This window comes from Ovis aries, chromosome 2 (assembly GCF_016772045.2).
Source record: "Ovis aries strain OAR_USU_Benz2616 breed Rambouillet chromosome 2, ARS-UI_Ramb_v3.0, whole genome shotgun sequence".
Lineage (NCBI taxonomy): Eukaryota > Metazoa > Chordata > Mammalia > Artiodactyla > Bovidae > Ovis > Ovis aries.
The window spans coordinates 238,546,572-238,572,780 of NC_056055.1; the positions used below are offsets into that span (position 1 = coordinate 238,546,572).

The window sequence follows — 26,209 nt, forward strand, 5'->3', positions numbered from 1 at the left end:
CAAGAATACTGGAAGGGGTTGACATGCCCTCCTCCAGATCTTCGCAACCCGGGGGTCGAACCCAGGTCTCTGGCATTGCAGGCAGATTCTTTACGTCTGGGCTTCCAGGGGTTTGGAGAGACCATCCTATATTGCAGAACACTTACACATTTGTTGTTAGAATGAATGGAATGAATCTTTGTAGCAAAACCGCTTTCTTTCTTTTTTGTCGCACAAGGCAGCATGCAGGATCCTAGTTCTCGGACCACCTGCGCCCCCTGCAGCGGCAGCTCTGCATATAAAACACTGGACAGCCAGAGAATTTCCTTCTTAAACATAATTTAACATATGAGATGAATTTTTTGAAGGTTTTACACTTTTGTGTCTCTTAATGGGCTGCTCTGCGAAAACGTTGTTGTTATCAACAGTAAGAGTGCTACTTACCTGGTGTTTTAAAGTAGTGATTCTTCTTAAAGGACAGAAATTACAGAAAGAACATCAACACAAATTTAGAAACTGATAGTGTATACATGTAGTAGTAAGAAAATAACTTTTACAAAATAAGCTTCGCATTATGATTCTGTTACCCTGGTAGACAAACATCCAAAAAAACTGTAGACATTTCTTAACGCTGCCTGGCCCAGCGGAAAAATACGTCACTTACTTCTCCTAACTCGCGAAAATGAAAAAAAAATCATAATCTAGCTCTTGAAAGCATATTGGTTTAATTCACACAACTTTTTACTTAAAAACCGAAGTTTTTGAAGGACGAGATACGTACCACCACCACCCGTACGAAAAAGAAAAACAAAAAAAAGCAAAAACTACTCTGCCAGAAGAGAACGCAACGGTTAAACTTCAACTTCTGCTTTGTTAGACACCATAAGTAGGGGCGCCAGGACCAACGATCACCAGCTGCCCCGATAGCAAAAATTATGCTTCCGAAATCTCTTGATGTCGATTCCGCACGTAGAGCAAACGAGCTGCCCTACGTGTGCCACTCACGACAGAAGCCCTTTTTGCTTTGCCAGGTTCCAAAGCAGGGTGGCAGTGTCGGCAAACCCCTTTTATGATAAAGGTGAAAATAAAGTCGATGCAGTTTTCCATTCAGAGTTCCCAAAGTTGAGGATGTAACGGCAGACCCTTCTGAAAGGGAGAGAAGTCTTCATAAGGAGACTCTATCATCTGTCTTTGGATTTTTATTTAAAATAAAAGCCGAGACTTGAGTCGTATGCAAATATGCGCGGTGCTTCCTGGGAAGGTGCCTGTGGGTGCTTAGGGAGGCGTAGGGGAGGGGTTTGTAGGAAGGAGCGTGATTCTCTACTGCGCGTGAGCTGCGCTGCGAGACTGATTTTCCGGTAGATACACGTACCTATCTGGGGAAGACTCAAATCTCACCCTATTAAAATTGAAAATGCACAACTTGTGCTACTCCTAGGCGTTCACCCCGAAGCGACCACAGGAGCACTGGAGGCGTCGGATCACTGTAAGATCAAAACACTGGGAGCAATTTAATCTTCACCTACGCAGCAACGGAACAGCAGAATGTGGTGGGTTTATAAAGTGGAATGCCAACTGCTGCACTTCCAAGGAGTAAATTGGACATCAAAATACACAGATTGATAAAAGCAGTAGAATAAGGTACAGCGTGATACCATTAACGTAAGCAAACAAAAACTACTGTGCTTTATCAACAAATATTTTAAAACTGAGTGAAAAATGTGTTGCATAGGGTACCGCATGATATCATTGACGTAATAAAAAGCACACGTGTGCATACAAAACTCAGTGCTTTATTTTTTATGGCTACATATTTGTATTAAAACATTAATGATTAACGCTGGAAAGGAGGAAAGGAGTCTGGGCACAGACACACAAAACTTTAGATTTACTTATAATGTTTTGTTAAAAAACCCATAACGATTATTTTATTATGTATTTTGTCACTTGTGCAATTAAGACTATTTTAAAAATATAGTCCTTGCTTTCTGTAATTTCTCTGACATTTCGTAAAGTCAGGTTTGCGTGCTAAGTTGCTTCAGTCTTTCTGGCTCTGCGACCCCATGGACTGCAGCCCGCCAGGCTCCTCTGTCTATGGGATTCTCCAGGCAAGGACACTTGAGTGGGTTGCCATGCACTCCTCCAGGGTATCTTCCCCACCCAGGGATCGAAACCGGGTCTCCTGTGTCTCCTGTACTGCAGGCATATTCTTTACCGCTGAGCCACAGAGGGGGAGCCCTAAGGTTAGGTTCATTGAGGTATAATTTATATACAGTAAATTCACCTTTTTTTAATCATACAGTTCTATGCGTTTTAACAAACTCATATAGACATGAATCTGTTATCACAATCAGTATTTTTATCACCCCAAAAAGTCCCTTTGTCCCTTTTTCTAGTCAACCCCTCCTCCCATCCCCAATCCTGGCAACCTCTTTTCTGGCCCTGTAGTTTTGTGTTTTCCAGAAAGGCATAAAATTGGAATCATTCATGTATATTTCATTTTTTTTAATATAAAAAAGAAATTGGAAAGAAATTGACATAGTACAGAAAAGTGAGAATTGATACTGTACAGAAGTGTGAGAATGGTTTTCCCAAACTACTATTAACAGTTTTGTGTTTATCTTGCCTCCTACCCAGAGGGGTGCAGTCACTGTGGAAAACAGTATAGAGGTTTCTCAAAAAACTAAAAATAGAACTGTCATAAAACCCAGCAATTCCATTCCTGGGTATGTATCTGAAAAAAACAATAATTTGAAAAGATCCATGCACCAAGATGTTCATAGCAGCATTATTTGCAATAGCCAAGATATGGATACAACTTGTGTCCATTAACAGATTAATGGATTATATATATATATATATTACCCAGCCATTAGAAAAAGAATGAAATTTTACCATTTGCAGCAACTATGAAATTTCACCATTTGCAGCAACTTGGATGAACTTGGAGGGCATTATGCTAAGTGAAATAAGTCAGAGAAAGACAAATATTGTATGATATCACTTATATGGGGAATCTAAAAGATACAACAAACTAATGAATATAACAAAAAAGAAGCAGGTTCATAGATTTAGAGAACAAACTAGTGGTTACTAATGGGGAGAGGGGAGGGTCGATATAGGGGTAGGGAAGTGAGAAGTACAAACTACTAGGTGTAAGAGAGGCTACGAGAATGTATTGTACAACATGGGAGATATATAGCCAATATTTTGTAATAACTAAATGGAGTGTAACCTTTAAAACTGTATAAAAAATAAAATTAAAAAAAGAATAATTAAGACCCAGAAAAAAAGTAACCTGGGTCTTAAAAGGACAGAGTGCAAAAACAAAAATGGAATGCCAGACCCTTAGGAGAATGAAGAGAGCAGTGGCAGAGAAATTAGACTAGTACCATAGCTTGGCGCCTAATGCTGAAGCCGCCTGAAATCTGTGAATGTAGATCTGCGGCACGGTTACCGGTGGATTGGGAGTTTGGTGGGATGAGTTAGGCAACATACAAAGACAGGGAGAACAAGTTGCTGTACCATTCCTGGTGGGAGGCAGCTTTTCATGCTGACAGTACTGCTGCTCACTAAGCTATCACAGCACTTTGTATACTACTTTTTGTCTGTGGATTCTCGTCCACCTTAGTCTGGGGACCTGGGCTCTAGGAGGGACTCGGGCTGGAAGGCACTCAGGCTGGAATAAGGTCTTCTTTACAACTCTAGCATCTAGCAGGAATTCAGCAGTTCTCACCAAGCATTTGACATTTATCTGATAGATGAAGTAACCGAAAGCATCAGTTCTAATGATTAGACACTTCAGGCTTCAGGGTGAGAATTCTGAGTTCCAGTTGTGCCTCTGCACTTATTAGTTAGAATTTGGTTAATCTGTCACAGGTTTCCTTTATTTTCTTCTGGATGCGTCCCGCAGGACGCGGATCTTACTTCCCCTACCAGGGATAGATAATATCCGCGCCCCCTGCAGTGAGAGAGCGGAGGCTTACCCACTGGACCACAAGGTAAGTCCCTCTCACAAGTTTCTTTAAATCGTTAAATGACTTAGCGACGGTAAGGTGTTTATAAAAAGTTCCTGGTGAGTAGTAAGCGCTTAGTTGTTATTAACTGCCAAACCACAGCCATAAACCATTCTTCTTTGACGTTTCTCCGGTTGACGTCCAATAAGTAGGTATCTTTGGAGTGTTGGTCCCAGGAGATACTACTGTCCTCAATTCAGTTTCAGTTCAGTGGCTCAGTCGTGTCCGACTCTTTGCGACCCCATGGACTGCAGCACGCCAGGCCTCCCTTGTCCATCACCAACTCCCGGAGTATACTCAAACTCCTGTCCATTGAGTCGGTGATGCCATCCAACCATCTCATCCTCTGACGTCCCCTTCTCCTCCCGCCTTCAATTACTGTCCTCACGGCACGACAAAGACAACCACCAAAAATGCCGACCTCTAAGCCATCCGATGGCGTCAATTACCGGTCTTGCTAGCAATATATACAACAAGCTATTCTGGGGAGAAACAATAAGGTCAGGGTTAGTAACGCCGGGATACAAGGCGCATAGCTCGCTCAGACTACCAGTCAATCACAAACAGGAAAAACCCCAACCGCCAAAACCCCAACCCCAGAGCTACCCGGCAACATCACCACCACGTGTCTGAAGGCAGTCCGCGCCTGCGCAACCAGGCGCGCGCCCGCCGGCCGGAAGAGCCGCGCGTTTCCGGGTTGGAGGCGGGGAGCGGTGCCGGAAGTACTCGGGGAGGGCCGAGCAGTCGGACAGGCTGCTGAGACGAACGCTTCACTGGGGCAGTCTCCGCATATCATGGGGAGATAGACGCTGCTGCCTGTGAGTCTTGGGCCCTGGCAGTTGAGGAAGAAGAGCGGGAAGAAGGAGTCAGGACCCAGACCCACAGTGGTCAGTATTTGAAGAGCCAGGTTGTGGAGGAGACGGGGCTGTGTGAGGAATCAGGCTCTTGGGACGGGACTGAGGGGCTCGGGGCTCGGAGAAGATACGGCTGTGGGGACCTGGGCTCCAGATGCGACATAGGGAAAGGGAACGGATGTGAGTTACCCGGCATCCGAGGGAAAGCGGGCTGAGAGGGCCAGACAGGATTGTGAGGACCCACGCTCCTTAGAGGAGAGGGTCGGAAGAGAACGGGGCGTGAAGACACGGTCTCCTAAGAGGTAAAAGCGGAGCTGTAAGGACTTGGGCTGCTGAGCGATAGAAGCAGGACATTGAAGACCCATGCTTCTAAGGAAGGATTCAGAAACGGGGCAGCGAAGACTTCGGTTCCTGAGAGACAGGAGTAGTAAGAGGACACGGGTTTGGGAAGAACAGGAGCGGGCAGTGAAGACGGACTTCTGTGGGGACGGGATCGGGGCTTGGAGACTCCGAAGTATCTGAGGGAACAGGGCTGTAAGGACCCGAACTCCTAAAAGCGAAGAGGATAAGGGGCCGTGGCTGTGAGGAAATGAGCCTCTTAGTAAAAGGGAGAGTTCGGAAAAGATACAGGGATCCACTTTTTCTCCTCGTAGTCTCTGAACCGAGAGTGGTAAAGGATGTATTCAGGGGAAGATAACGACTCCTTCGCGCTGCCTGCTTGACCTTTTGGCAGGCTTGTCTTGTGTCGGATGCAATCTAGGAAGCCCACTTGCAAGCATCTTCTTTTTCAGCTTCGTTCTGGTAAAGCACCTGGTGTAAAGTTGAAGCAGTTATATACTTATTAAGTGCTTTAAATCCCATTCTACTCAACTGAGCGCAGATCTCTCAATCTCAAAAAATGAGGATGGTGGAGATGAAAGGACCAGGAAAGAATCTTTTTTAAAACTCATATTTTACATATAAGGAAGCTAAAATCCAAGAAAGATTACAGTGAGGCCACGACTGATTAGATCATGATTTTGACACAGTACCCTGCTCTGCATAGCAGGTAGGAGATGCTTATGGTTAATATTACTTGAAGATATATTTCTAGAATCTTTGCTCTAACTTCAAACTCAAGAGGAAAGTTTTACAGATTCTAGTATTTTATTTTGAGTCTTCTTACTGTATTGACATTGATAAAATGAGTGTCACATGTTAGGAAACCTTTAAATGAAGCCCCTTCCCCCTCAAAAATATAGTAATTTAGAAAGTCAGGGATAAGTAAATTGTGTCCTTTCTTTTTAACATAAATATTTAGTGAAGATGGCTGCTTTTAGATAAGGATGGTGGGGATACTAGAACCAGTTACTTTGGTTCTTCAGTAATACCTTTTGCTGAAACTTAGAGTGAGTTTACAGTCCCACAAGTTAAATATTGTTAATTCCATTGTACAGATATATGAAATCAGTGCAGGGAGTGAAGTGCCTTGCCTGAAATCATTTGCTACTAAGTGACCCAGCCCCAGTCAAATCCAGTTATGTGTTTTTCTAATATTTTTTTCTGTTTTTCTGAGTGGATTCCTCACCATGTTTCAGTTTGCTCTTCAGCAAAATGGAATAGTTATACAAAGCCTAGCATTGAATAAAAGCTCTCCCTCCTCCTCCTCCAGACTCCTCTTAATATCAAGTACTGTAACTTATTAGGGTATTTAAGCAGTGTGTTTTTGAGGGGAACTAAATTCCTGTGTTTTAAAGCACAGATATTCAAGATAGAAAAATGGGACCTGTATAGAACTATCCTCACAGTGGAGTAAGACATATTAATTTTAAATTTAGGAGGCTAAGAAAGACCAGTGTGAAGAACAAGGACTTAAACTGGAGTAACTGCAGTTATTGTAATATGAATTAGATGATTGAGAAAACCAGAATAACTTAGTTCCCAGTGGGTTTGCCTATACTGTTTTTAAATGCCTATATTGAATGCAAGTGATCAAAACTTACACCAAATTATGAGGTAAAGCATGACCATACTGCCATTTCAAAATACCTGATGATTTAATTCATGATAGTTTACTCCTGAGTTATCATTCTCATCTACATTTGCAAATTGTATTAGTTATTTCACTCATTTGTGGCTCTAGCATTGATTGAGTTATTAGGATAGGATTTCTAAGTAAGTATCTGATCAGAAAACCATTGTGTTAGAGCAGATATGAACATAGAACATATTACTTTTGACCCAAAGTACTTGAGAGGCAACACATCGGCAGTGTTGATAACCTGCTCTGTGAAACAAGTGTGTTGAAGACAAACTTTTAAATCTATACACATGAACTTAATTTTAAATCTTATACTACTTGTTAGAGCTGGAGGAGACTTTAGATTTTGCCTGGTCCTTTTCTAATTATAGGAGTAGAAACTCTAGGCAAAGGCAGCTCACATAACTCGGTGGCATAACTATGGTGGCACCTAGCCCAACTGACTTGCATCTTCCCTGTGTCACAGTACCTTTCATCAGCCTCCTGCTGACCATTTGCCACAACTTTTTTTTTTAATCCACTTTTCTTTTTTAAATGTCTGTAGTAATAAGAGTAATTATGGGATGCCACTAATACATAGCAGGATGGGTGAAACATTTTAGGCTTAATATACTGACTTTTATAGTTAAAATGTAAAAGAGGAGAGCATGTGTGATACACTAGCAAACATTTAAATTGTACTTACCAGTGCCACACATTCTTCTAAGTGCTTTAGAGTACATAAACTCAGTGAATGGTCACAGCAGTCCCATGGGGTATACCTTATGATTAACTCCATTTTCTAGATGAGGAAATTGAGACATAAAGAGATTAGGTAACTTGCTCAAGGACATAAAGCTAATAAGTGGCAGAGTAGGTGCTTGAACCCAGAAACTGCCACCAGAGTCCATCCCTTGACTGCTGTACTGTAGTGCTTTCCTGCTAATTCAAAATTGCCTAAGGAAAAAAAAAAAAAAAAAAGCCTGAACAGGATCAAACTAGTCAAAAAACAAGTAGAAAAAAATCCCACATTTCTGTTGCTCTCAGATCTTAGAGACTGCAGTAAAATGGATTCTTTGTGGTTTATTTAGGCTGGAAACCATGAGCTTGTTTAGATGCATCTAGAAACCAGTGAGAAGAGAAACAGTCAGGTAGAAAACTCAAATCATTAAGTCATGTACCACAGTGATAAGGCTTTTATGCCATCAGGCTGGTAGCCCCTTTCAGTTTGGGGTTTCTTGTTTGTTTGGATCTTAGTTCTCTGACCAGGGATTAAACTTGTGTTCCTGCAGTGGAATCGTGGAGTTCTAATCACTGGACTGGCAAGGAATTCCCTACTTAGTATTTGTTTAAATAATAAATTCCTAAATATTTCAGAGGTAAAAGGATTTTAAAGCCAATCCAGGCACATGATTTCCACATAGTAGGGGCTAGTAAACAGTTTGCTATTATAATTGTTCTCCTCTCAAACTGTCCTACAGTGAATACCTCTGTTTTTAATCCATAGTACATTCCTACCTCTTGGCATGCTAAGAAAATGAGTTAGAGATTTGAGTAGCCCAAAAGCAACCATAGTACGTTACATAATGGAATTCAAGTTATTTACGGTCACTTCATTCCATTGTGCTTGACCAGTGTCATCTACAATTGAGCTAATGAAAGTTGTCAGTAAACAGATAATTTGGACCATTTTGATCACGTCATGATTTTTTGAAATTTTATTTTAAAATTTACACACAGTAAAATTCACTTTTCAGGTTACAGTTCTGTGAGTTGAAACAAGTGTGTACTATCATGTAAGCACCATAACACTCAAGTTACATAACAGGGCCAGCACCCTCCAGATTTCCTTCATGCTGCTCTTTTGTAGTCAGACTTTCCCCAGTGTCAAACCCCTGGCAATCACTGATCTGTTCTCCATCCATGTATAGCTTTGCCTTTTCCGGACCCTTACAGGAAGTAGCCTTGGGAATCTTGATTCTTTCATTTAGCTTAATGCACTGGAGATTATCCCTGTTCTTTGTATTAGTAGTTCTTCCTTTCTGTTGCTAAATTGTATTCCATTGTATGGATATACATAGTTCATTTATCCATTCTCCAGGTGAAAGATTGTTTTCAGTTTTTGGCAATTATGGATAATGTTGCTATAAACATTCACATACTGAGTTTTGTGTGATTAAAAGTTTTCGTTTGTCTAGGATAAATAGTTAGCAGTGGATTGCTGGGTCATATAGTACGTATCCAATTTTATAATAAACTGCCAAACCATTTACCAAAGAGACTGTACCATTTTACAGTCACACCATAGATGTATGAGGGTTCCAGTTGCTCCAAATCCTCTCTAGCACTTGTCTATTTTTAATTTTAATTATTTTAATAGGTGCTTGCTACTGCTGCTGCTGCTGCTAAGTCACTTCAGTTGTGTCCGACTCTGTGCGACCCCATAGATGGCAGCCCACCAGGCTCCTCTGTCCCCGGGATTCTCCAGGCAAGAATACTGGAGTAGGTTGCCATTTCCTTCTCCAAGTAGGTGCTTTCTGTTATCTCGTAGTGGCTTTGGAGCTTCCCAGGTGGTGCAATGGTAAAGAGTCCACCTGCCAATACAGGAGACACAAGAAACCCAGGTTCGATCCCTGGGTTGGGAAGGTCCCCTAGAGTGGGAAATGGCCACCCACTCCAGTATTCTTGCCTGGAAAATTGCATGGATGGAGGAACCTGGGGGCCTGTATAGTCCGTGGGGTCGCAATGAGTTGGACATGACTGAGCACATAGCGGCTTTATTTTGCATTTCTGTAATGAGTAATGATACTGAGTGTTTTTTCATGTGTTTATTTGCCATCTGCTTGTCTTTGGTGAAGGATCTGTTCAGATCTTTTGCCCATTTTTTAATTGAGTTGTTTTCTTATTGAATCTTGAGAGTCCTTTGTATATCCTGGATACAAATTGTTTGCAGATACATGATTTGTAAATATTTTTTCTTAGTCTGAAACTTGTCTTTATTTTCATTTGCAGAGAAGTTTTACATTGTGATTAAGCCCATTTATCAATTTTTTCTTTTGTGGATTGTGCTTTTGGTGTTGTGTCTAAGAACTCTGCTTGACCCAAAGTTAGGGAGATTTTCTTCTATGTTTTCTAGAAGTTTTATAGTTTTACATTTTTACTTTTAAGTCTGTGATCAGTTTTGGATATATTTTGTATAAGGTATGAGATAAAGGTCAAGATTAATTTTTGTTGCTACTGCTATATTTTTTGTTAGGTTTTAAAAACGGGTCAATATTACCTATTTCTTCAGAGGAAACAAACCAAACAGTAGTTTATTTTAATTTTTTATAGGTTATGTATGCAAATATTACAGAATTTAGGGTATATAATGAAAGATAAGTATCACACCTTGGTTCCATGGTGTGGAACTGCCATGGATACTACCATTCCCCTATCCCCCTTAAGACAACCATCGCTATCAGTTTCTTGTGTATCTTTCCAGGAATAATTTATAAAACAAGTGATAACAAATTATCCTCACTGTTCTGTACCTTGCATTTTCAATGTACAGTGTATCTTGCAGGTCATTTCATGAACTTCCTTGCTTTTTAGAAACCAGTTTATTGAGACAGTCACATATTATACAATTCACCAATTTAAAGTATCCAATTCAGGGACTTCCCTGGTGGTCCATGGCTAAGATTCCATGTTCCCAACGCAGGGGGTGGGAGTTCAACACCTGGTTGGGAAACTAAGATTCCACATGCCATGGGGCACAGCCAAAAAAAGAAAAATTATACACTTCAGTGTTTTGGTTTCTTTGTTTATTTGGTTGTACCGGGTCTTAGTTGTAGCACGGGGATCTTTGATCTTCATTGTGGCATTCAAGATCTTTAGTTGAGGCAGGGGGGATATTTTTTTTAAGTTGTGACATGTGGAATCTAGTTCCCTGAGCAGGGATTGAACCTGAGCCCTGGAGTCTTAGCTACTGGAGCACCAGGGAAGTCCCTAGTCCAGTGTTTTATGGTACATAGAGGGCTGTGCAACCATCACCACAATCTACTCTAGATTATTTTTGTCACTCCTAAAAGAAACTGCATAACATTAGAAGTCAGTCCCTGTCCGTTTCCCCACTCCTCAGCTCTAGCAACCACTATAGTATAGATTGGTCTATTCTGGACATTTCATATAAATGGAATCATACAATATATAATCTTTTGTGAGTGATTTCTTTCACTTAGATAATATTTTCATGTCTCATTTTTTTCAGTGTATTCCATTATATAGTTATATTCTAGTGTATTTAACTATCACTTTGATAGACATTTAGGTTGAAATTGCTTGTATGTATAGTATTCTAGTCACATACAAATTCATCTGTAATATAAATTGCTAAAAATAGAACCATGGGATCAAAACAATATATACTTTTCTTATTTTGGTAGATAGTCCAAGTAGCTCTCTATAGAGATCTCTAACTAATTTTCATTCCCCCCACTCCAGCAACTTATGAAATGATTATTTCTCCATAAAATTTTCAAACACAGTATGTATACTAAAACTTTGTCATCATTGCCAAATGGCAAATAAATAGTACCTTGTAGTTTTAATTTGTATTTTTATTATAAATGAGAATAAGGATCATTTCATTGTTTTAAGAACCATTTGAATTTCTTTTGTACTGTTATGTTTCTTCATAGTATTTATTTTGGATAGTTCTTACTGGTTTGCAGTTATTTTTTATATATAAAAGAAATTAATCCTTTGATGCATCTTGCATATATTTTTGCTAGTTTGTCTTTTGTCCTTTAACTTCATTTGTTGCATTTGTTGCCATGCAGACATTTTTATTTTTGTATGATTGAACATATTAGTCTCTCTTATGGTTCCTGAGCTATAGCTCCTGAGCTTTCATTTCTTTAAAAGGATATTATTTACTCTTGAAAATATTGTTTTTCCAATTTTTAAAAATTGACGTAACTTAGATTTATATAACATTATAAAAGATAATACAGAGCACCCTTTGCACCACCAGTTTTCTCTACTGATAACATTTTGCAAAACTTGAGTAATATGACAATCAGGATATCAACATTGATACAACCAATGTTATTCAGATTTCCCCAGTTTTACCTGTACTTGTTTGCTTATATGTATATATGTACTAAGTACTACACAATTTCATCACTTTTTATAGGTTAATTTACCCATCATCACTATCAAGATATTGAACAGTTCCATCACAAGGGCTCTTCGTTGCCTCTTTATAACCACATCTCCCTCCCTCCCACCCAGTCCCTGACAACCTCACTAATCTGTCCTCTGTTGGTAAAATTTTGTCATTTCAAAGATGTTATATAAATGGAACTATACAGTGTGTACTCTTTGAATTGGCTTTTCCCCAGCATAATTCTCTGGAAGTTCATCCAAGTTGTGCATATCAGTAGTTCATTCCTTTTTCTTGCTGAGTAGTATTCCATGGTATGGCTATACCACAGTTCGTTTAATGATTCCCCTATTAAAGGACATCTGAATTGACTGCAGTTTTTGATTATTGCATGTACGTCTCCTATGAGCATTCATGTACAGGTTTTGGTGTAAACATAAATTTTCATTTTTCTAGGATAAATGCCTAGGATTGCAGTTGCTGGGTCATATAGTAGTTGCGTGGTTTTTTGTGTTTTTTTTTTCCATATTCACTTTGTTGAGATATAATTTTCATTCAATAAAATGTATACCTTGTAAGCATATAGTTCTGTGAGTTTTGATAAATGTAGCAGCTGTGTAAGCATTCCCCCACTTCAGATATTGAAGGTTTACATCACCTTGAAAACTTCCACCCTGCCCTGCTGCAGTCAGTCTATGCCTCATCTATCATTAGAGACTTGTGTTTAGATCATTAGATATTAAAATTTCACATAAATGGGATCATAGTATGCATTATTTTGAGACTGGCTTTTTTTTCCCACCAAAATATTTTGATTCATTCCTATTGTTTTCTGTATTAGTGATTTTTTCTTTTTCCATTTTTAAATAAACTCTTAGAGCAGTTTTATTTATTTATCTAGGAGGTCCTACCTGAAGAAGGCAGCAATAGCACCCCACTCCAGTACTCTTGCCTGGAAAATCCCATGGACGGAGGAGCCTGGTAGGCTGCAGTCCATGGGGTCGCTAAGAGTCAGACACAACTGAGCAACTTCATTTTCACTTTTCACTTTCATGCATTGGAGAAGGAAATGGCAACCCACTCCAGTGTTCTTGCCTGGAGAATTCCAGGGATGGGGGAGCCTGGTGGGCTGCCGTCTATGGGTCGCACAGAGTCGGACACGACTGAAGCGACTTAGCAGCAGCAGGAGGTCCTACCAGGATAGCAATTTTAGATTTATAGAATAATTGAGAAGGTAGTACAGAACTCCCATATACCCTGTACCCAGTTACTATAATAATGCACTTCATTATTAATATATTAGTATAGTATATTCATTACAACTAATCAACCAATTTTGATACATCATTATTAGCTGAAGTCCATGGTTTATTCAGTTCTTCGTTTTTCCACTTAGTCTTCTTGTCTTTTTAGGCTCCTCTGTGACAGTATATATTTAGATTTTTAAGAAATTGTTTTACAGAATGGCTATACCATTTATATTCCCACTAGCAATATGTGAGTGATCCAGTTTCTCTGCATCCTCATTAGCACTTGGTGTCACTATTTTTTATTTTAGTTATTCTGATAATTGTGTAGTTATATCTCATTATAGTTTTAATTTGCCTTTCTTTAATGACTAATGTTGATTGAATGACTTTCAATTTGCTTACTTGCTCTCTGCTTATCCTCCTTTGTGTAATGTCTGGTGTGACTTTTGTCCATTTTCCAGTTGAATTACTTTTTTTTTTAACTTGAGTTTTGAGAGTTTATTTAATGCATTCTAGATACTAGTCTTTTGTTGGATCTATAGTTTTTAAATATTGTCTCCTAGTCTGTAGCTTGTCTTTCCATCTTTTCTACATGGGCTTTCACTGAGGAAACTTTTAATATTTGATGAGGGCTAATTTATCAGTTTTCCCTTTTATTGATCATGCCTTTGGTGTCATGTCTGAGAATGCTTTGCCTAGCTAGAGCCCAAAAATATTCTTTTTTAAAAAATTTTGTAGTTATACATTTTACATATATTTGATCCACTTTGAGTTAATTTTTGTATAAAATGTAAAGTTTAGGTTTCAGAATATTCTTTAAAGATATTCTGTATTTTATCTGTGATTTGATATTTAAAATTTAAATATCTGATCCATCTGGAATGGAGGAGCATATGAAAGGGAAAATGTATAACACCCCCCACTGCAAATTGGTCAACTATTTAAATTTTAAATATGAAACTAGATGTTTTCCAGATATACTCAGTCATACACTACAATTTATTCAATAATGTCTTTTCTCTATTGATACATGCTATGAACATGAGTATATAGCTTTGTGTGAGAACATAAGTTTTCTGTTTTCTGAGATAAATGCCTAGGAGTGTAATCTTTTACCTATTTTCGGGAGGGGTTGGTTTATTGTCCCTAATTGTGGCATAATTTAAAATGCACAGATCTTAAATATTCAGTGTGATGAGCTTGACAGGTATATAAGCCCTTGAAATCATCACCCACCCAGGTATGTTCTGGTTCTTTAAATTCAACCAAATAAAGGAACGGTCTAGGAAACTCAGGGCAGTGCCAGTCTGGAAATGGGTGTCTGGTTATCATCTGGTTTGTTTGTTTTGTTTTAATGGAAGAAGTAGCTCACTGACGCAGAATTTTTTTTTTTTAGCTGGAACTGGGAGTAACTTTTTATTTTTATTTTTTATTTTTTAAGCTGGAACTGGGAGTAACTTTTTATTTATTTATTTATTTATTTATTAATTTAAAAATCTTTAATTCTTACATGCGTTCCCAAACATGAACCCCCCTCCCACCTCCCTCCCCATAACATCTCTCTGGGTCATCCCCATGCACCAGCCCCAAGCATGCTGTATCCTGCGTCAGACATAGACTGGCGATTCGATTCTTACATGAGAGTATACATGTTAGAATGCCATTCTCCCAAATCATCCCTCCCTCTCCCTCTCCCTCTGAGTCCAAAAGTCCGTTATACACATCTGTGTCTTTTTTGCTGTCTTGTATACGGGGTCGTCATTGCCATCTTTCTAAATTCCATATATATGTGTTAGTATACTGTATTGGTGTTTTTCTTTCTGGTTTACTTCACTCTGTATAATTGGCTCCAGTTTCATCCATCTCATCAGAACTGATTCAAATGAATTCTTTTTAACGGCTGAGTAATACTCCATTGTGTATATGTACCACAGAATTTTTATTTTTTTTTATTATTATTTTTAGTTTTTTATTTTTTAAATTTTAAAATCTTTAATTCTTACATGCATTCCCAAACATGAATCCCCCTCCCACCTCCCTCCCCATAACATCTTTCTGGGTCATCCCCATGCACCAGCCCCAAGCATGCTGCATCCTGCGTCAGACATAGACTGGCGATTCAATTCACATGATAGTATACATGTTAGAATGTCATTCTCCCAAATCATCCCACCCTCTCCCTCTCCCTCTGAGTCCAAAAGTCCGTTATACACATCTGTGTCTCTTTCCCTGTCTTGCATATAGGGTCGTCATTGCCATCTTCCTAAATTCCATATATATGTGTTAGTATACTGTATTGGTGTTTTTCTTTCTGGCTTACTTCACTCTGTATAATCGGCTCCAGTTTCATCCATCTCATCAGAACTGATTCAAATGAATTCTTTTTAACGGCTGAGTAATACTCCATTGTGTATATGTACCACAGAATTTTTAAAGTTAGAAGTATCGTTTGTTTCTCAACCGAATCAGTGGGAATGGTAAATTTCAGTCTTCTCTAAGAAACTTTGATTTTTCTTGCGTTACACAGATTCCGCTTATTTCATTAAGGTAGTTTATTTTATTAGTAGCCATCAGAGCTATTCCTTAAGATTAATTTCTATATGATTATTCATATTTGGTACTGTGTAGATAGCTTTTTTTTTTAATCTCCAGCTTCTTTTTTAAAAAATATTTATTTATTTGGCTGCACCAGTTCTTAGTTGTGGCATGTACAATCTCATTCCCCAACCAGGGTTCAAACCCATGCCCCTTGCACTGGAGCATGGAATCTTAGCCATTGGACCACCAGGGAAGTCCCTATCTCCAAGTTCTTAATAGGGGAATTTCCATTATTCAGAAATACAGAAAAGTTCTTCCACTTACTTTGAGCAATACTCAGTGCTATTTGGGAAGTAAGTCTGTTGAATGTTGTGGGAATGTTATTTGAGGACAGAGTATGTTCATACTGATAATCTTCAATAAAGCTTTATCATAGAACTTGCTCTGGGAAAATAGTTTGTTTTTTTATAACATTAGGAGTTACTACCATTTAACAATCTTTTTTTTCCCCTGATTCTTTCTTTGGTAACATTTGTGAGTAAGGGAGAAGGAAGCATGGACCATGTGTTTTTTTTTTTTAAAAGTAATCTTTATGTTATGCTACTCCCCTCAGCCAACTCTTGGCCAACAAAGTTTCTCTTGATCATTTAACTAGTTGCTTTTATTAAGAGTAAACCAGCAGAAGATGATTTCTGCCATTAGAGAGTTAAACAATTTGTTGGAGAGGAGCTTAGCAATAGGAGCAAGAATAGAATAGATGAAGATACTCATTTAGGCGGCTGCTGCTGCTGGTAAGTCACTTCAGTCGTGTCCGACTCTGTGAGACCCCATAAATGGAAGCCCACCAGACTCCCCTGTCCCTGGGATTCTCCAGGCAAGAACACTGGAGTGGGTTGCCATTTCCTTCTCCAATGCATGAAAGTGAAAAGTGAAAGTGAAGTCGCTCAGTCGTGTCCGACTCATAACGACCCCATGGACTGCAACCTATCAGGCTCCTCCATCCATGGGATTTTCCAGGCAAGAGTACTGGAGTGAGGTGCCATTGCCTTCTCCATTTAGGTTGCTAAGCTTTATCAAGTTCTGAAAACTTTGCCATGATTCTTGCAGGTTCAAATTCTGTAATTTTGGCCAATAAAGTGTTTCATATGCTGCTAGTTTATCCGTTAACAGTAGAGCATTCATTTTTTGGAAGAGTCTTAATGTTAGTATTGTTATCATTAATTAATTTTTAAAGTTATATATGAAAGAGATGGAGATGTTTTTCTTGGTGCACAGTAGGAATAAGAAAATGTTTCTCTGCATCCAGTTTGCCTGCATCCAGGTCTTTGAAGGCATGCAGGCCATGCAACTGAAATGATTCTGTGACAAGGGTGGTGCTTGACGCCAGTTATTCATTTACAGGTAGCTTTTGAAAATGGCTGCCTCTCATTTCACCGGGCTCACAGCCGTTGCTGATGTAATTAAAGATCTAGACACTCAGATAGCTGTAAGTAAGCTCCTTGAGGTCACCGTGGGCAGAAATTCTTGAATGTGCTTCTGATCTTGATGACACCAAAGCTGAGGTCCACCGAGTCAACTTCATGGCTCTAAAATTTAGACATCTTGGCTATTCCAGGCTAGGGACTCTGCATGTATTTAAAGATTGCTAACACTCAGAGAAAATTTGCCCTTGATGACAGAGAAGAGCTTACTTTTAACAATTGCTAAATTTATCGTGTTTATCAGGCCCTGGCATAGATTTAAGCATGTTTGAAATACTGAAATGAACTAATCTGTTTTTTGAAGTTTTTTGACTAAGTTTCAAGTATGTGATTGTGCCATGGTTTATTTGAATTTAGCCTTACTTGATGTTCAAAAATAATGCATGTACTACTTAACCGAGTATTCTGTTTTTACAAAGTCTTCAAAAATGTCTTGCTCATTCTAGTTTATTTATGTCCATAAGATCCCTCATTTCATTTAATTTCTTATTTCACTTGTGTGGACTATTTAGCTTTTCCAAAAGAGATGGTTTCTAAATATCAGGTGAGAGCAGTGAACATTCTTCATTCCATTTTGAATGTGCAGGTGTCAAATGAAGACCCTTCAAAGTCCAACAGACCTCATAGAATTTTACTTTTAAAACTCATCCTTTATTACATGTATTTCCTGAATTAATTCTTTTGTTTTTCTTCTACAGTTGATTGGCCTTGGTCCTCATAGCTCCAAAAAGAAACAAGATCTCGATAAGCTCTATGAGCTGAAGTCCAAAGCAAGACAGATTATGAACCAGTTTGGTCCCTCAGCCCTAATCAACCTGTCCAATTTCTCATCAATAAAACCGGAACCAGCTAGCACCCCTCCACAAGGCTCCATGGCCAATAGCACTGCAGTGGTAAAGATCCCAGGCACTCCTGGGACAGGAGGGCGTCTCAGCCCTGAAAACAATCAGGTATCATCCTCTTTTTGTTCTCTGCGGGCACTTCTTACCTGTTCTTTAAAGCAGTGATACTTTGAGAGATGTCCATCTCAGATGCTGCCTCTTCCTCTCAGACTTCTTAAGTTCTTTATTGATATATCATGTACATTTATCAATTTTTACTTTGTGGAATATATGTGTGTATACATATGTACGTATATATATGTATATATATACGTACATATGTATACACACATGCATGCATTAATACAATACCTTGCCTATGACAGGTTTTTATATATTTATATATAAATATATGCTATATAATTGTTAAGCAAAATAAAATAGGTAAATAATTAATGGCTTCGTTATTCATTATTCCTGTAATAAAAGTACTGTTGCTTCCAGTCTTTTCTCCTTCTAGTTCATCTAGCTGCTACCATTATTCATTTTCTGCAATGATTCTATAATCTGACCCCCTCTTTTTACCCATGATCCTGATTCTGTCCTCCAGAGCCATAAAAAATAAGTATAATCTCTGACTTGGGCCTTGTAGGCTGAGTAGAACAGGATGAGGAGACAGTAGTTCAAGAGAATGAGGGAGGGACTAGCAGTGGTGAATGGAAAGGGTTAGGCAGATAGGAGATTGATTACCATACTGAGTGTGGAGTTGGAGAAGAGCAGAAATTAAAATTGTATAGGTGAGATTACAGCAGAACGTACTGGGCCTATGTTAGTTTCCATTGGAACTTTTAGTCAATAAACAATCTTTGCAAATATTCAATGAGGCATTAAAATAACATAAAGTATCTTAGGGGGATTAACTTGACAGTAAGGGGTCAAGAAAGGTAAGAAAGGGGGCAGACTTCTGAGAGGAAGTCTGAGACTCTTACAGTAAGTCACGATATGTGGTAAAGAAGTAAACAATAATGGTAGAATGGATAGATCTGAGACATTATTAACAAATATTTATTTTTTAAATTGTATTCTTTTTTCCTATTTCAATGTGATACAGGCTTTCGTGAAATTTTAGAAAAAGAGAGAGTAAATAGTCCGTAATTCTACTACTACCCCAAAGTAACTGTGGTAAACATTTTAGTGTATTGATTCTTCTTTAGTGGCATATACATGTGATATAATTTTTCCTTTATGAAAAAGGGGATTATAGTTGTACATACTTATACAAATATTCAGTTAAATAGAAAGGAACACATGTTCCTAGCCATCGAGGAGCTTTTAGCTATTAAATCAGAAAACAAGGAAAGAAACCCAGTGATGGAAGGGTACACAGGGTATGACAGAGGCCGAAGGAGGAGGTGGTTGCTTTTACCTGGGTAGCCTAGGAAAGCACAGAAAGAAGGCTCTGTGAGCTGGGCAGGTGGGAAGAAGGGTAGACGAGCTTGTCCAAAGGCAGCAGAGGAGCTGTACAACTTGTGGTGGTCAGAAAATTGGTAATTAATACAGAGTTTCCTAAAACTGTTTGACAGATGTTGGCCTCTCCTCCAGGCTGCTCTTTCTGCCTTTCCCTAGGCTGTTCTTGTCTCTAGAATATAGTCTTCCAGTAGTAGCTCCAGGTAGGCCAGACTGAGAATTCTTTGGAAAGTAGAAATCAAACCCAGTAAATTGGCTGAAAACTATTCTCCCAATTAACTTTAGGTATTGACCAAGAAGAAGTTACAGGACTTAGTAAGAGAAGTGGATCCTAATGAGCAATTGGATGAAGATGTGGAGGAGGTAAGGTGGGACTGGGGACTCCGGAGACTGTGTCCCTGAGAAGTCGTACAGAATAGCCGTTAACAGCACAGACTCTAGAGGCAGACATATCTGAATTTGAGACTTGGCTCTGTGGGTGTGTTAGTGAAGCTTTCTGAAACTCAGCTTCCTCCCGTATTGGTAAGGTATGACATTATTTATCTACAGGGTTATTCAGGGTTTTTATGAGGGTCCGGTAGAATAACTTACACACATCACCTTAGAGAAGGTTTAGCACTTATACCTAACAACACTGCTATTTTTGCCTATCAGAAAGAGTGTAGTCTGCTGCTCATAGGCAGTTACTTTCAACAGTTTAAATTGTTTCTTCTATTTCTATTAATTTTTTTTTGCCCACACTGTTGGGGCCTGTGGGATTTTAGTTCCCTGACCAGGGATTGAACCCATGCCCTCTGCATTGGAAGTGCTGAGCCTTAACCACTGGACCATCAGGGAAGTCCCCATTCTACTGAATTTCTGAGTAATACACTTAAACAGATATTCTTTGATTCATTAATTTTCTAATGGTTGTAAACTTACTGTTATGGTAGACGAGAATTTGTTAAACTACTCACATACATGCCATACATGCTTTCCTTTCTCTCATTTTTCCAGTATCGTTTTGTCACAATTTTTGCATAGCCCAGAAATCAGTATTTACATTATTCTGGCTATTTGTTTACTCATCACCAGTGAGCCAAGTCATGCCTATGACTACCTTTCTTTTTTGGTATAACTTATATTCTTGAAGTAGATAATTGTCCCTTTTTAGTTACTTACTTTTCTTTGTACCTTTTTTATTCAGCTTCCACTATTAGCTATCTTATACCCCATCAACATTATTTTCCAAATGGAAAAATACTTGATTTGGGTTTTCTCCCTCTGGGAGAAACCTCCATCCTCTTCTAGTTTAATTTATTTTAATCCACTTATACAGACCCCTCCCCTTCCTTTTGCTCTTTTTCTGTTGGATGTCTTGTCTCCTAAATCCCACATCCTCTTACTTTACTCCCTCATTTTGTTAGACTAGATTTTTTTGTTGTTACTTCCTACGAAAGGCTAGATGATAGGTAAAATGTTGAAAATATCTGCAGTCTAACCTCACACTTAATTTTTAGTTTGGCTGAATTTAGAATTCTATTTGGAAATTATTTTTTTCCTGTTAGTGATGAAGGCATTGCTCCATTGTCTTCTGAAATTTAAGAAACCTTAGGCTATTCTGGTCCCAGTTCGTCTAGGGTCCAAATTTTGTCCTGTTCTGAATTTTCATATGAGCCTTATATGTATCTTTTTTCTTTTGTTGTGCTGTGTTCTTACAGGCTTCTTTTAGACACTTGCGTGCCTCAATTCAAAGATGATATTGTTTTGTTTTGTTTTTTCCTTTTCTGAGGAATATGTAATGACAGAGAAAGGAAATGCAGGTTGCAAAAACAGTGTAATTCCACTGTTACTTTTATGTTTTTTTTATCTAGAGGGAAAATATTTGTCCTCACTATGTGAGTTCGGTTTTTTAGATAGCAGCTTTACTGAAATAAAATTCATGTAACACACAGTTCACACATTATAAATGTACACAGTTCATTGGTTTTTAGTATATTCACAGAATTGTACAGTTACCAACATAATCTTAGAACATTGTCATCACCCCTAAAAGGAGCAGTCACTTCATTTTCCCACAACCCCTACAACCCTTGGCAACCACTAAACTACTTTCTGTCTCTGTAGATTTGTTTATTTTTGACATTTCAAATAACTGGAATCATATAATAATTGGTCTTATATGACTAGTATCTTTCACTTAACATGATGTTTTTAAAATTCATCCTGTTGTAACAAGTATCAATACTTCATTTCTTTTTATGACTGAATAATAATGATAGTCCATTGTATGGGTATGCCATGTTTTGTTTTTCCATTTATCAGTTGATGGACATTTGGATTATTTCCACTTTTTGACTATTATCACTAATATTGCCATGAACATTCATGTACAGGTTTTTTGTTTTTTCTTTCCTTTCTCTTTTTGAAATCATGTACAATTTTTTCTGTGGGCATACTTTTCCATTTCTTTTGGGTATATACCTAAGACTGAAATTGATGGGTCATATGGTAACTGTGTTTTTCCTTTGAGGAATTTACTGTTTTTATAAAGTGTTCCATCCTTTGACATTTCCACCAGCTGTTATGAGGGTTCCATTTTTTTAATCTTAGGTTTTTGATAATTTCTTCTCTATTATTGTTCTTTCTTTCTGGAATGACAGTTGTCCATGTAACTTAGTAGTTCCATGGCTGTGAACAAGTTAGTCTCCATGAATCTTAGCATCTTCCTCTGTAAGCTTAGGGTAAAATCCATGCCCCATTTTTTTTTCCGCAGGATTATTATAACAGTAATAGTTGGATGTTGGATCTTCTGCATTGATCCTTAGTTTTGGGGTTTTTAAAAAAATCTTTTCTAGTGTTCATTTCTTTGCAATTCTAAGTTTTTCTTGCTGGAGAGATTTTCCTCAATTTATCTTCTAAATTTTAACTTTTTTTTTAATAAAAAATTTAATTTCCATGAACTTTTTCTTGTTGACTGTTTTTTTTCCCCTTAAGCCATTCTGTTCTTATTTTATGATGGCTAGGGTCATCTTCTATTTTTCTTTTTGAAGATATTAATTATGTTGTTTGACATTTTCTTCTTTTCCCTGTATTGTCTGTTTCCTCTGGGTCCCCCTAATCCCCCTTTTGTTTGTTTATTTTCTTTTTAGTGTTGGAGATTTTCTTCAGATGTCTAGTAATCCTGGTATGTGTTGGGAAAAGTCGCTTGGCTGCTTTTGAAGATGAGGATTGGAAGTCTGTTCTGTTTATAGAGATCTAACAGTTCTTCAGTTTTTAGTTCCATATCTCAGTCAAGTCTTCTGTGGTTAATGATAGCTCCAAATCCTGGCTCTGCCAGATCAGTTCAGTTCTCATTGGTGTCCCCTCTACAGGCATTTGTGTTACACCTTCTATCTGCTAGGTCAGTTCCCACTCCTTCTTTGTTACTTCTTTTCCAAAAATTTGCTGTAAAAGTTTATTGGACTCTCTTGCCCATTAAGGTTTTCTCTCTTTTTCTTGTCTTTGTGGATTTATATGTCTCCCCACCCCCACCCTTTTCTTGTTTTATTGGGTTAGGGAAGGAGAGGTCATTTTTGGAGGTGACTTACCATGTTTAATCATTTGAAATCTTTATTTCAGATAGTTTGGTTCCATAAGAATGATAGCAATATATTAATGGTCTAGCAGAAAAAGTAATGTTTATAACTATGGTTGTAATTTTATTTTATTTTTTTTCCAGAGGAAGACATGAGGAAGGTATTCACTAATCAAAATTTCAGTTTTTTTTAATTGTAGATTTTTAACTTCAGAATTCTGATTTTGCTCTTTACATAGTCTACGAATAATGGATAATGAAGTGGAAAGAATCCAGGATTTGGACTTAGAACCTTGAGCTCGAATCCTGCTTCCGCTGCTTAGTAGTTACGTGGCTATAAATAAGTTAGTCTCCATGAATCTTAGCATCCTCCTCTACAGAATTAGGATAAAATCTATGCCCCATTTTTTTCCCCCCATGGGATTATTATAAGGACTCGGTGAGATAATGGAAATAAAAATGCTTAAGAGAATATGAAGGATTTAATGAGAAAATGAGGATTTAATGATTCACTTTTATGTTCCTCGATAATTCAGAAGAAGATATAGAGGGGGTAGGGCTTGGGCTGGTGGACTGCTGCTAGGTAGAAAGTACAGAAAATGCATCCTCAGAAAGGTGTGAATTTCTCTCAACCTGGTTAACGAGTGGGTATGTTTCTCTTGTCCTCACTCCTCCTTACCTTCACTCAAATGCTGATTCCAGGCCTTGTAATAGAAAGTCTGACTAGATATGTGATTCAAGCAAATACACATGTCTCTGTAACAGAAGCCTACCCTGCCATGCCATGGTTACTCTCCCCCATTGTTTTTCCCCCAGATGCTGCTGCAGATTGCTGATGATTTTATTGAGAGTGTGGTGACAGCTGCCTGCCAGCTTGCTCGGCATCGCAAGTCCAGCACCCTGGAGGTGAAAGATGTCCAGTTGCATCTAGGTATGCGGTCTCGTTTCTCCCTGAGGTATCCACACTGTTGCTCCTTCAGGAACCTTCCTGCCAGGATCAGACTTTAGGGCTCTGGGATTTATATATTCATTCAATAGTAACATTAAACAGGAAAGAGAAATCCCATCTGTGGTATGGGGAATGAGCCCTGCATTAGGTTTGCCACTTTCTAACTGTACCACCTTATCCTTTCCACTTACTTTTTCTTAAAGTCGATTTCCTCATTTGTGAAATAGGGATCATAATATCATCCTTACAGGGTCATTGTGAGGATTATAGATAATGTTTGTAAAGTGACTGGCACAAAATAATGAGCTCAGTAAATGTAGCTATTCTATGTCCACCATTCATATAGTGGTATTTTCCTTCCAGTTTTTAGTTTATTGAAGTATTTTTCCCAAGAACATTTTATCCCTAATGCACATATAATTTTGTATTCTGCTTTTCTACTTAATAGACACTAAATTTGAGCTTCGATTTTTCTGGGAGACACTCATCTAACATTGATAATCATAATCACTTGGAAATGAGTAAGCCACCCCCATCCCCATCCCCTGCTGCATTGGTTGCAGTATGATCAAAAGAAAGGGAACAATCTGTGACTACAAAGTCAGGCCAAAAGAATGAGGCGCAGTGACTAAGGGATTCAGTGCAGATCAGCCCATGACTGAATGGCTTCCTTCTTGGTGTTAGGGAGCTACTGCTCAGAAGGTGCTGGTACTGGGGGTGGAATAAATGACACACTTCTGGTTAACATGGCTGGCATTATTAGCAGAAGACTTTGCATCATACTTTCGCATCATACTTTGGCCACCTGATGCAAAGAATTGACTCCCTGATGCTGGGAAAGATTGAAGGCAGGGGGAGAAGGGGACAACAGAGGATGAGGTGGTTAGATGACATCACCGACTCAATGGACATGAGTTTGAGCAAGCTCCAGGAGTTGATGATGGACAGGGAAGCCTGGCATGCTGCAGTCCCTGGGGTCGGAAAGAGTCAGACACGACTGAGTGACTGAACTGAACTGAATAGCAGAAGACAGATATTTCGATTACCTGTTACTGTATAACGAACATTGCAGAAATAGCATGGCTTTTGTCAACTAGCCTCTGAAGACACATTGCATTGCATGTGCACGTGCTGAGTCACTTCAGTTATGTCCAACTCTTTGTGACCCCGTGGACTATAGCCTGCCAGGCTCCTCTGTCCATGGGATCCTCCAGGCATGAATACTGGAGTGGGTTGCCATGCCCTTCTCCAGGAGATCTTCCTGACCCAGGGATCGAACCAGCATCTCTTACATCTCCTGCATTAGCAGGCAGGTGCTTTACCACTAGTGCCACCTGGGAAGCTGAATTCTGTTCTATGAGGCAATCACAAAGACCTGTCCGGGTTCAAGGGGAGGGATCACAGACTCCACTTCTTGATAGAAGACATACTTTAAAACCACCACAACACAAATGCATAGAGACCAAAAGTACAATGGTGGTTACCAGAGGCTAGGAGGATGGAGCAATGGAAGTTATTGTTTAATGTGTACAGAGTTTAGGTTTGGATGGATGGATGAAGAAGTTTTAGAGGTGGATAATGGTAATGGTTGTGTGAATGTGCTTACTGCCACTGAGCTGTACACTTAAAAATGGTTAATTTTATGTGCATTTTATCATACCCTCCCCCCCAAAAAATCCTACACAGTTTCTGTTACTTTCAGAGTTTAACATTCCTGTTTGTAAAAGTATTTTGTATTTTGATTGTTGAAAATAAAATTGGAATGTCAGTTTCTTCATTAAGGGTAAGAAATAATTATCACAGACATGAATACTTGAAATTCTGTATGACCAGAATAGCTTCTTGTCAGGGGGCCTAATGGAACCTGAATCATAAGGAAGATTGCTGGGAGGCATGGGATCAGAGCATGGGAAGTTAGGGAACCTGGTGTTAACCATCTGGGTCAGCTGTGCACACCTCCTCCTAGCCCTAGCAAGGATAAGTTTGCCAGTGGGGCTGTAAACCTTGATGGCTTTCTTTAGGACAGGCTGGGATGGATACTGCCAGTGTTTGCTTCTCACCCAGCTATTTCCTATACTTGAACGGCTAGATAATGACATGGTCTTCATTTCTTTATTTTTTTTCCATTAAATATATTTATCTGTAGAATA

General features: G+C 38.7%; 1 protein-coding gene, 1 long non-coding RNA gene and 1 other non-coding gene across 12 annotated transcripts in view; 1 reads left to right on the plus strand and 2 right to left on the minus strand.

Annotated features, from left to right (window-relative positions):
* Positions 1–867: 867 nt before the first annotated feature.
* Positions 868–1,000, minus strand: LOC114113408 (U11 spliceosomal RNA). Its single transcript, XR_003588444.1, has one exon. It is a non-coding gene; the product is annotated as a U11 spliceosomal RNA (small nuclear RNA).
* Positions 1,001–1,281: 281 nt separating this feature from the next.
* The window catches only part of TAF12 (TATA-box binding protein associated factor 12), a 30,653-nt gene continuing 5,725 nt past the window's right edge, over positions 1,282–26,209 (plus strand). Inside the window, exons 1-6 of one of the 10 annotated variants that reach the window (XM_060410616.1) lie at positions 4,701–4,882; positions 9,229–9,374; positions 17,187–17,271; positions 17,965–18,216; positions 19,840–19,917; positions 23,927–24,041. In XM_060410616.1, coding sequence (XP_060266599.1) covers positions 17,200–17,271; positions 17,965–18,216; positions 19,840–19,917; positions 23,927–24,041 — 517 coding nt within the window. In that variant the 5' untranslated portion in view covers positions 4,701–4,882; positions 9,229–9,374; positions 17,187–17,199. Of the gene's footprint in view, positions 1,621–4,700; positions 4,883–9,228; positions 9,375–17,186; positions 17,272–17,964; positions 18,217–19,839; positions 19,918–23,926; positions 24,042–26,209 lie in introns of those variants that run through there. The other 9 variants (XM_027965415.3, XM_060410617.1, XM_060410618.1 and 6 more) reach the window with 9 other exon arrangements.
* Positions 1,753–4,647, minus strand: LOC121818835 (uncharacterized). The gene is made up of 2 exons (XR_006058981.2): positions 4,602–4,647; positions 1,753–4,477 (listed from the first exon to the last, which is right to left on the minus strand). It is a non-coding gene; the product is annotated as an uncharacterized LOC121818835 (long non-coding RNA).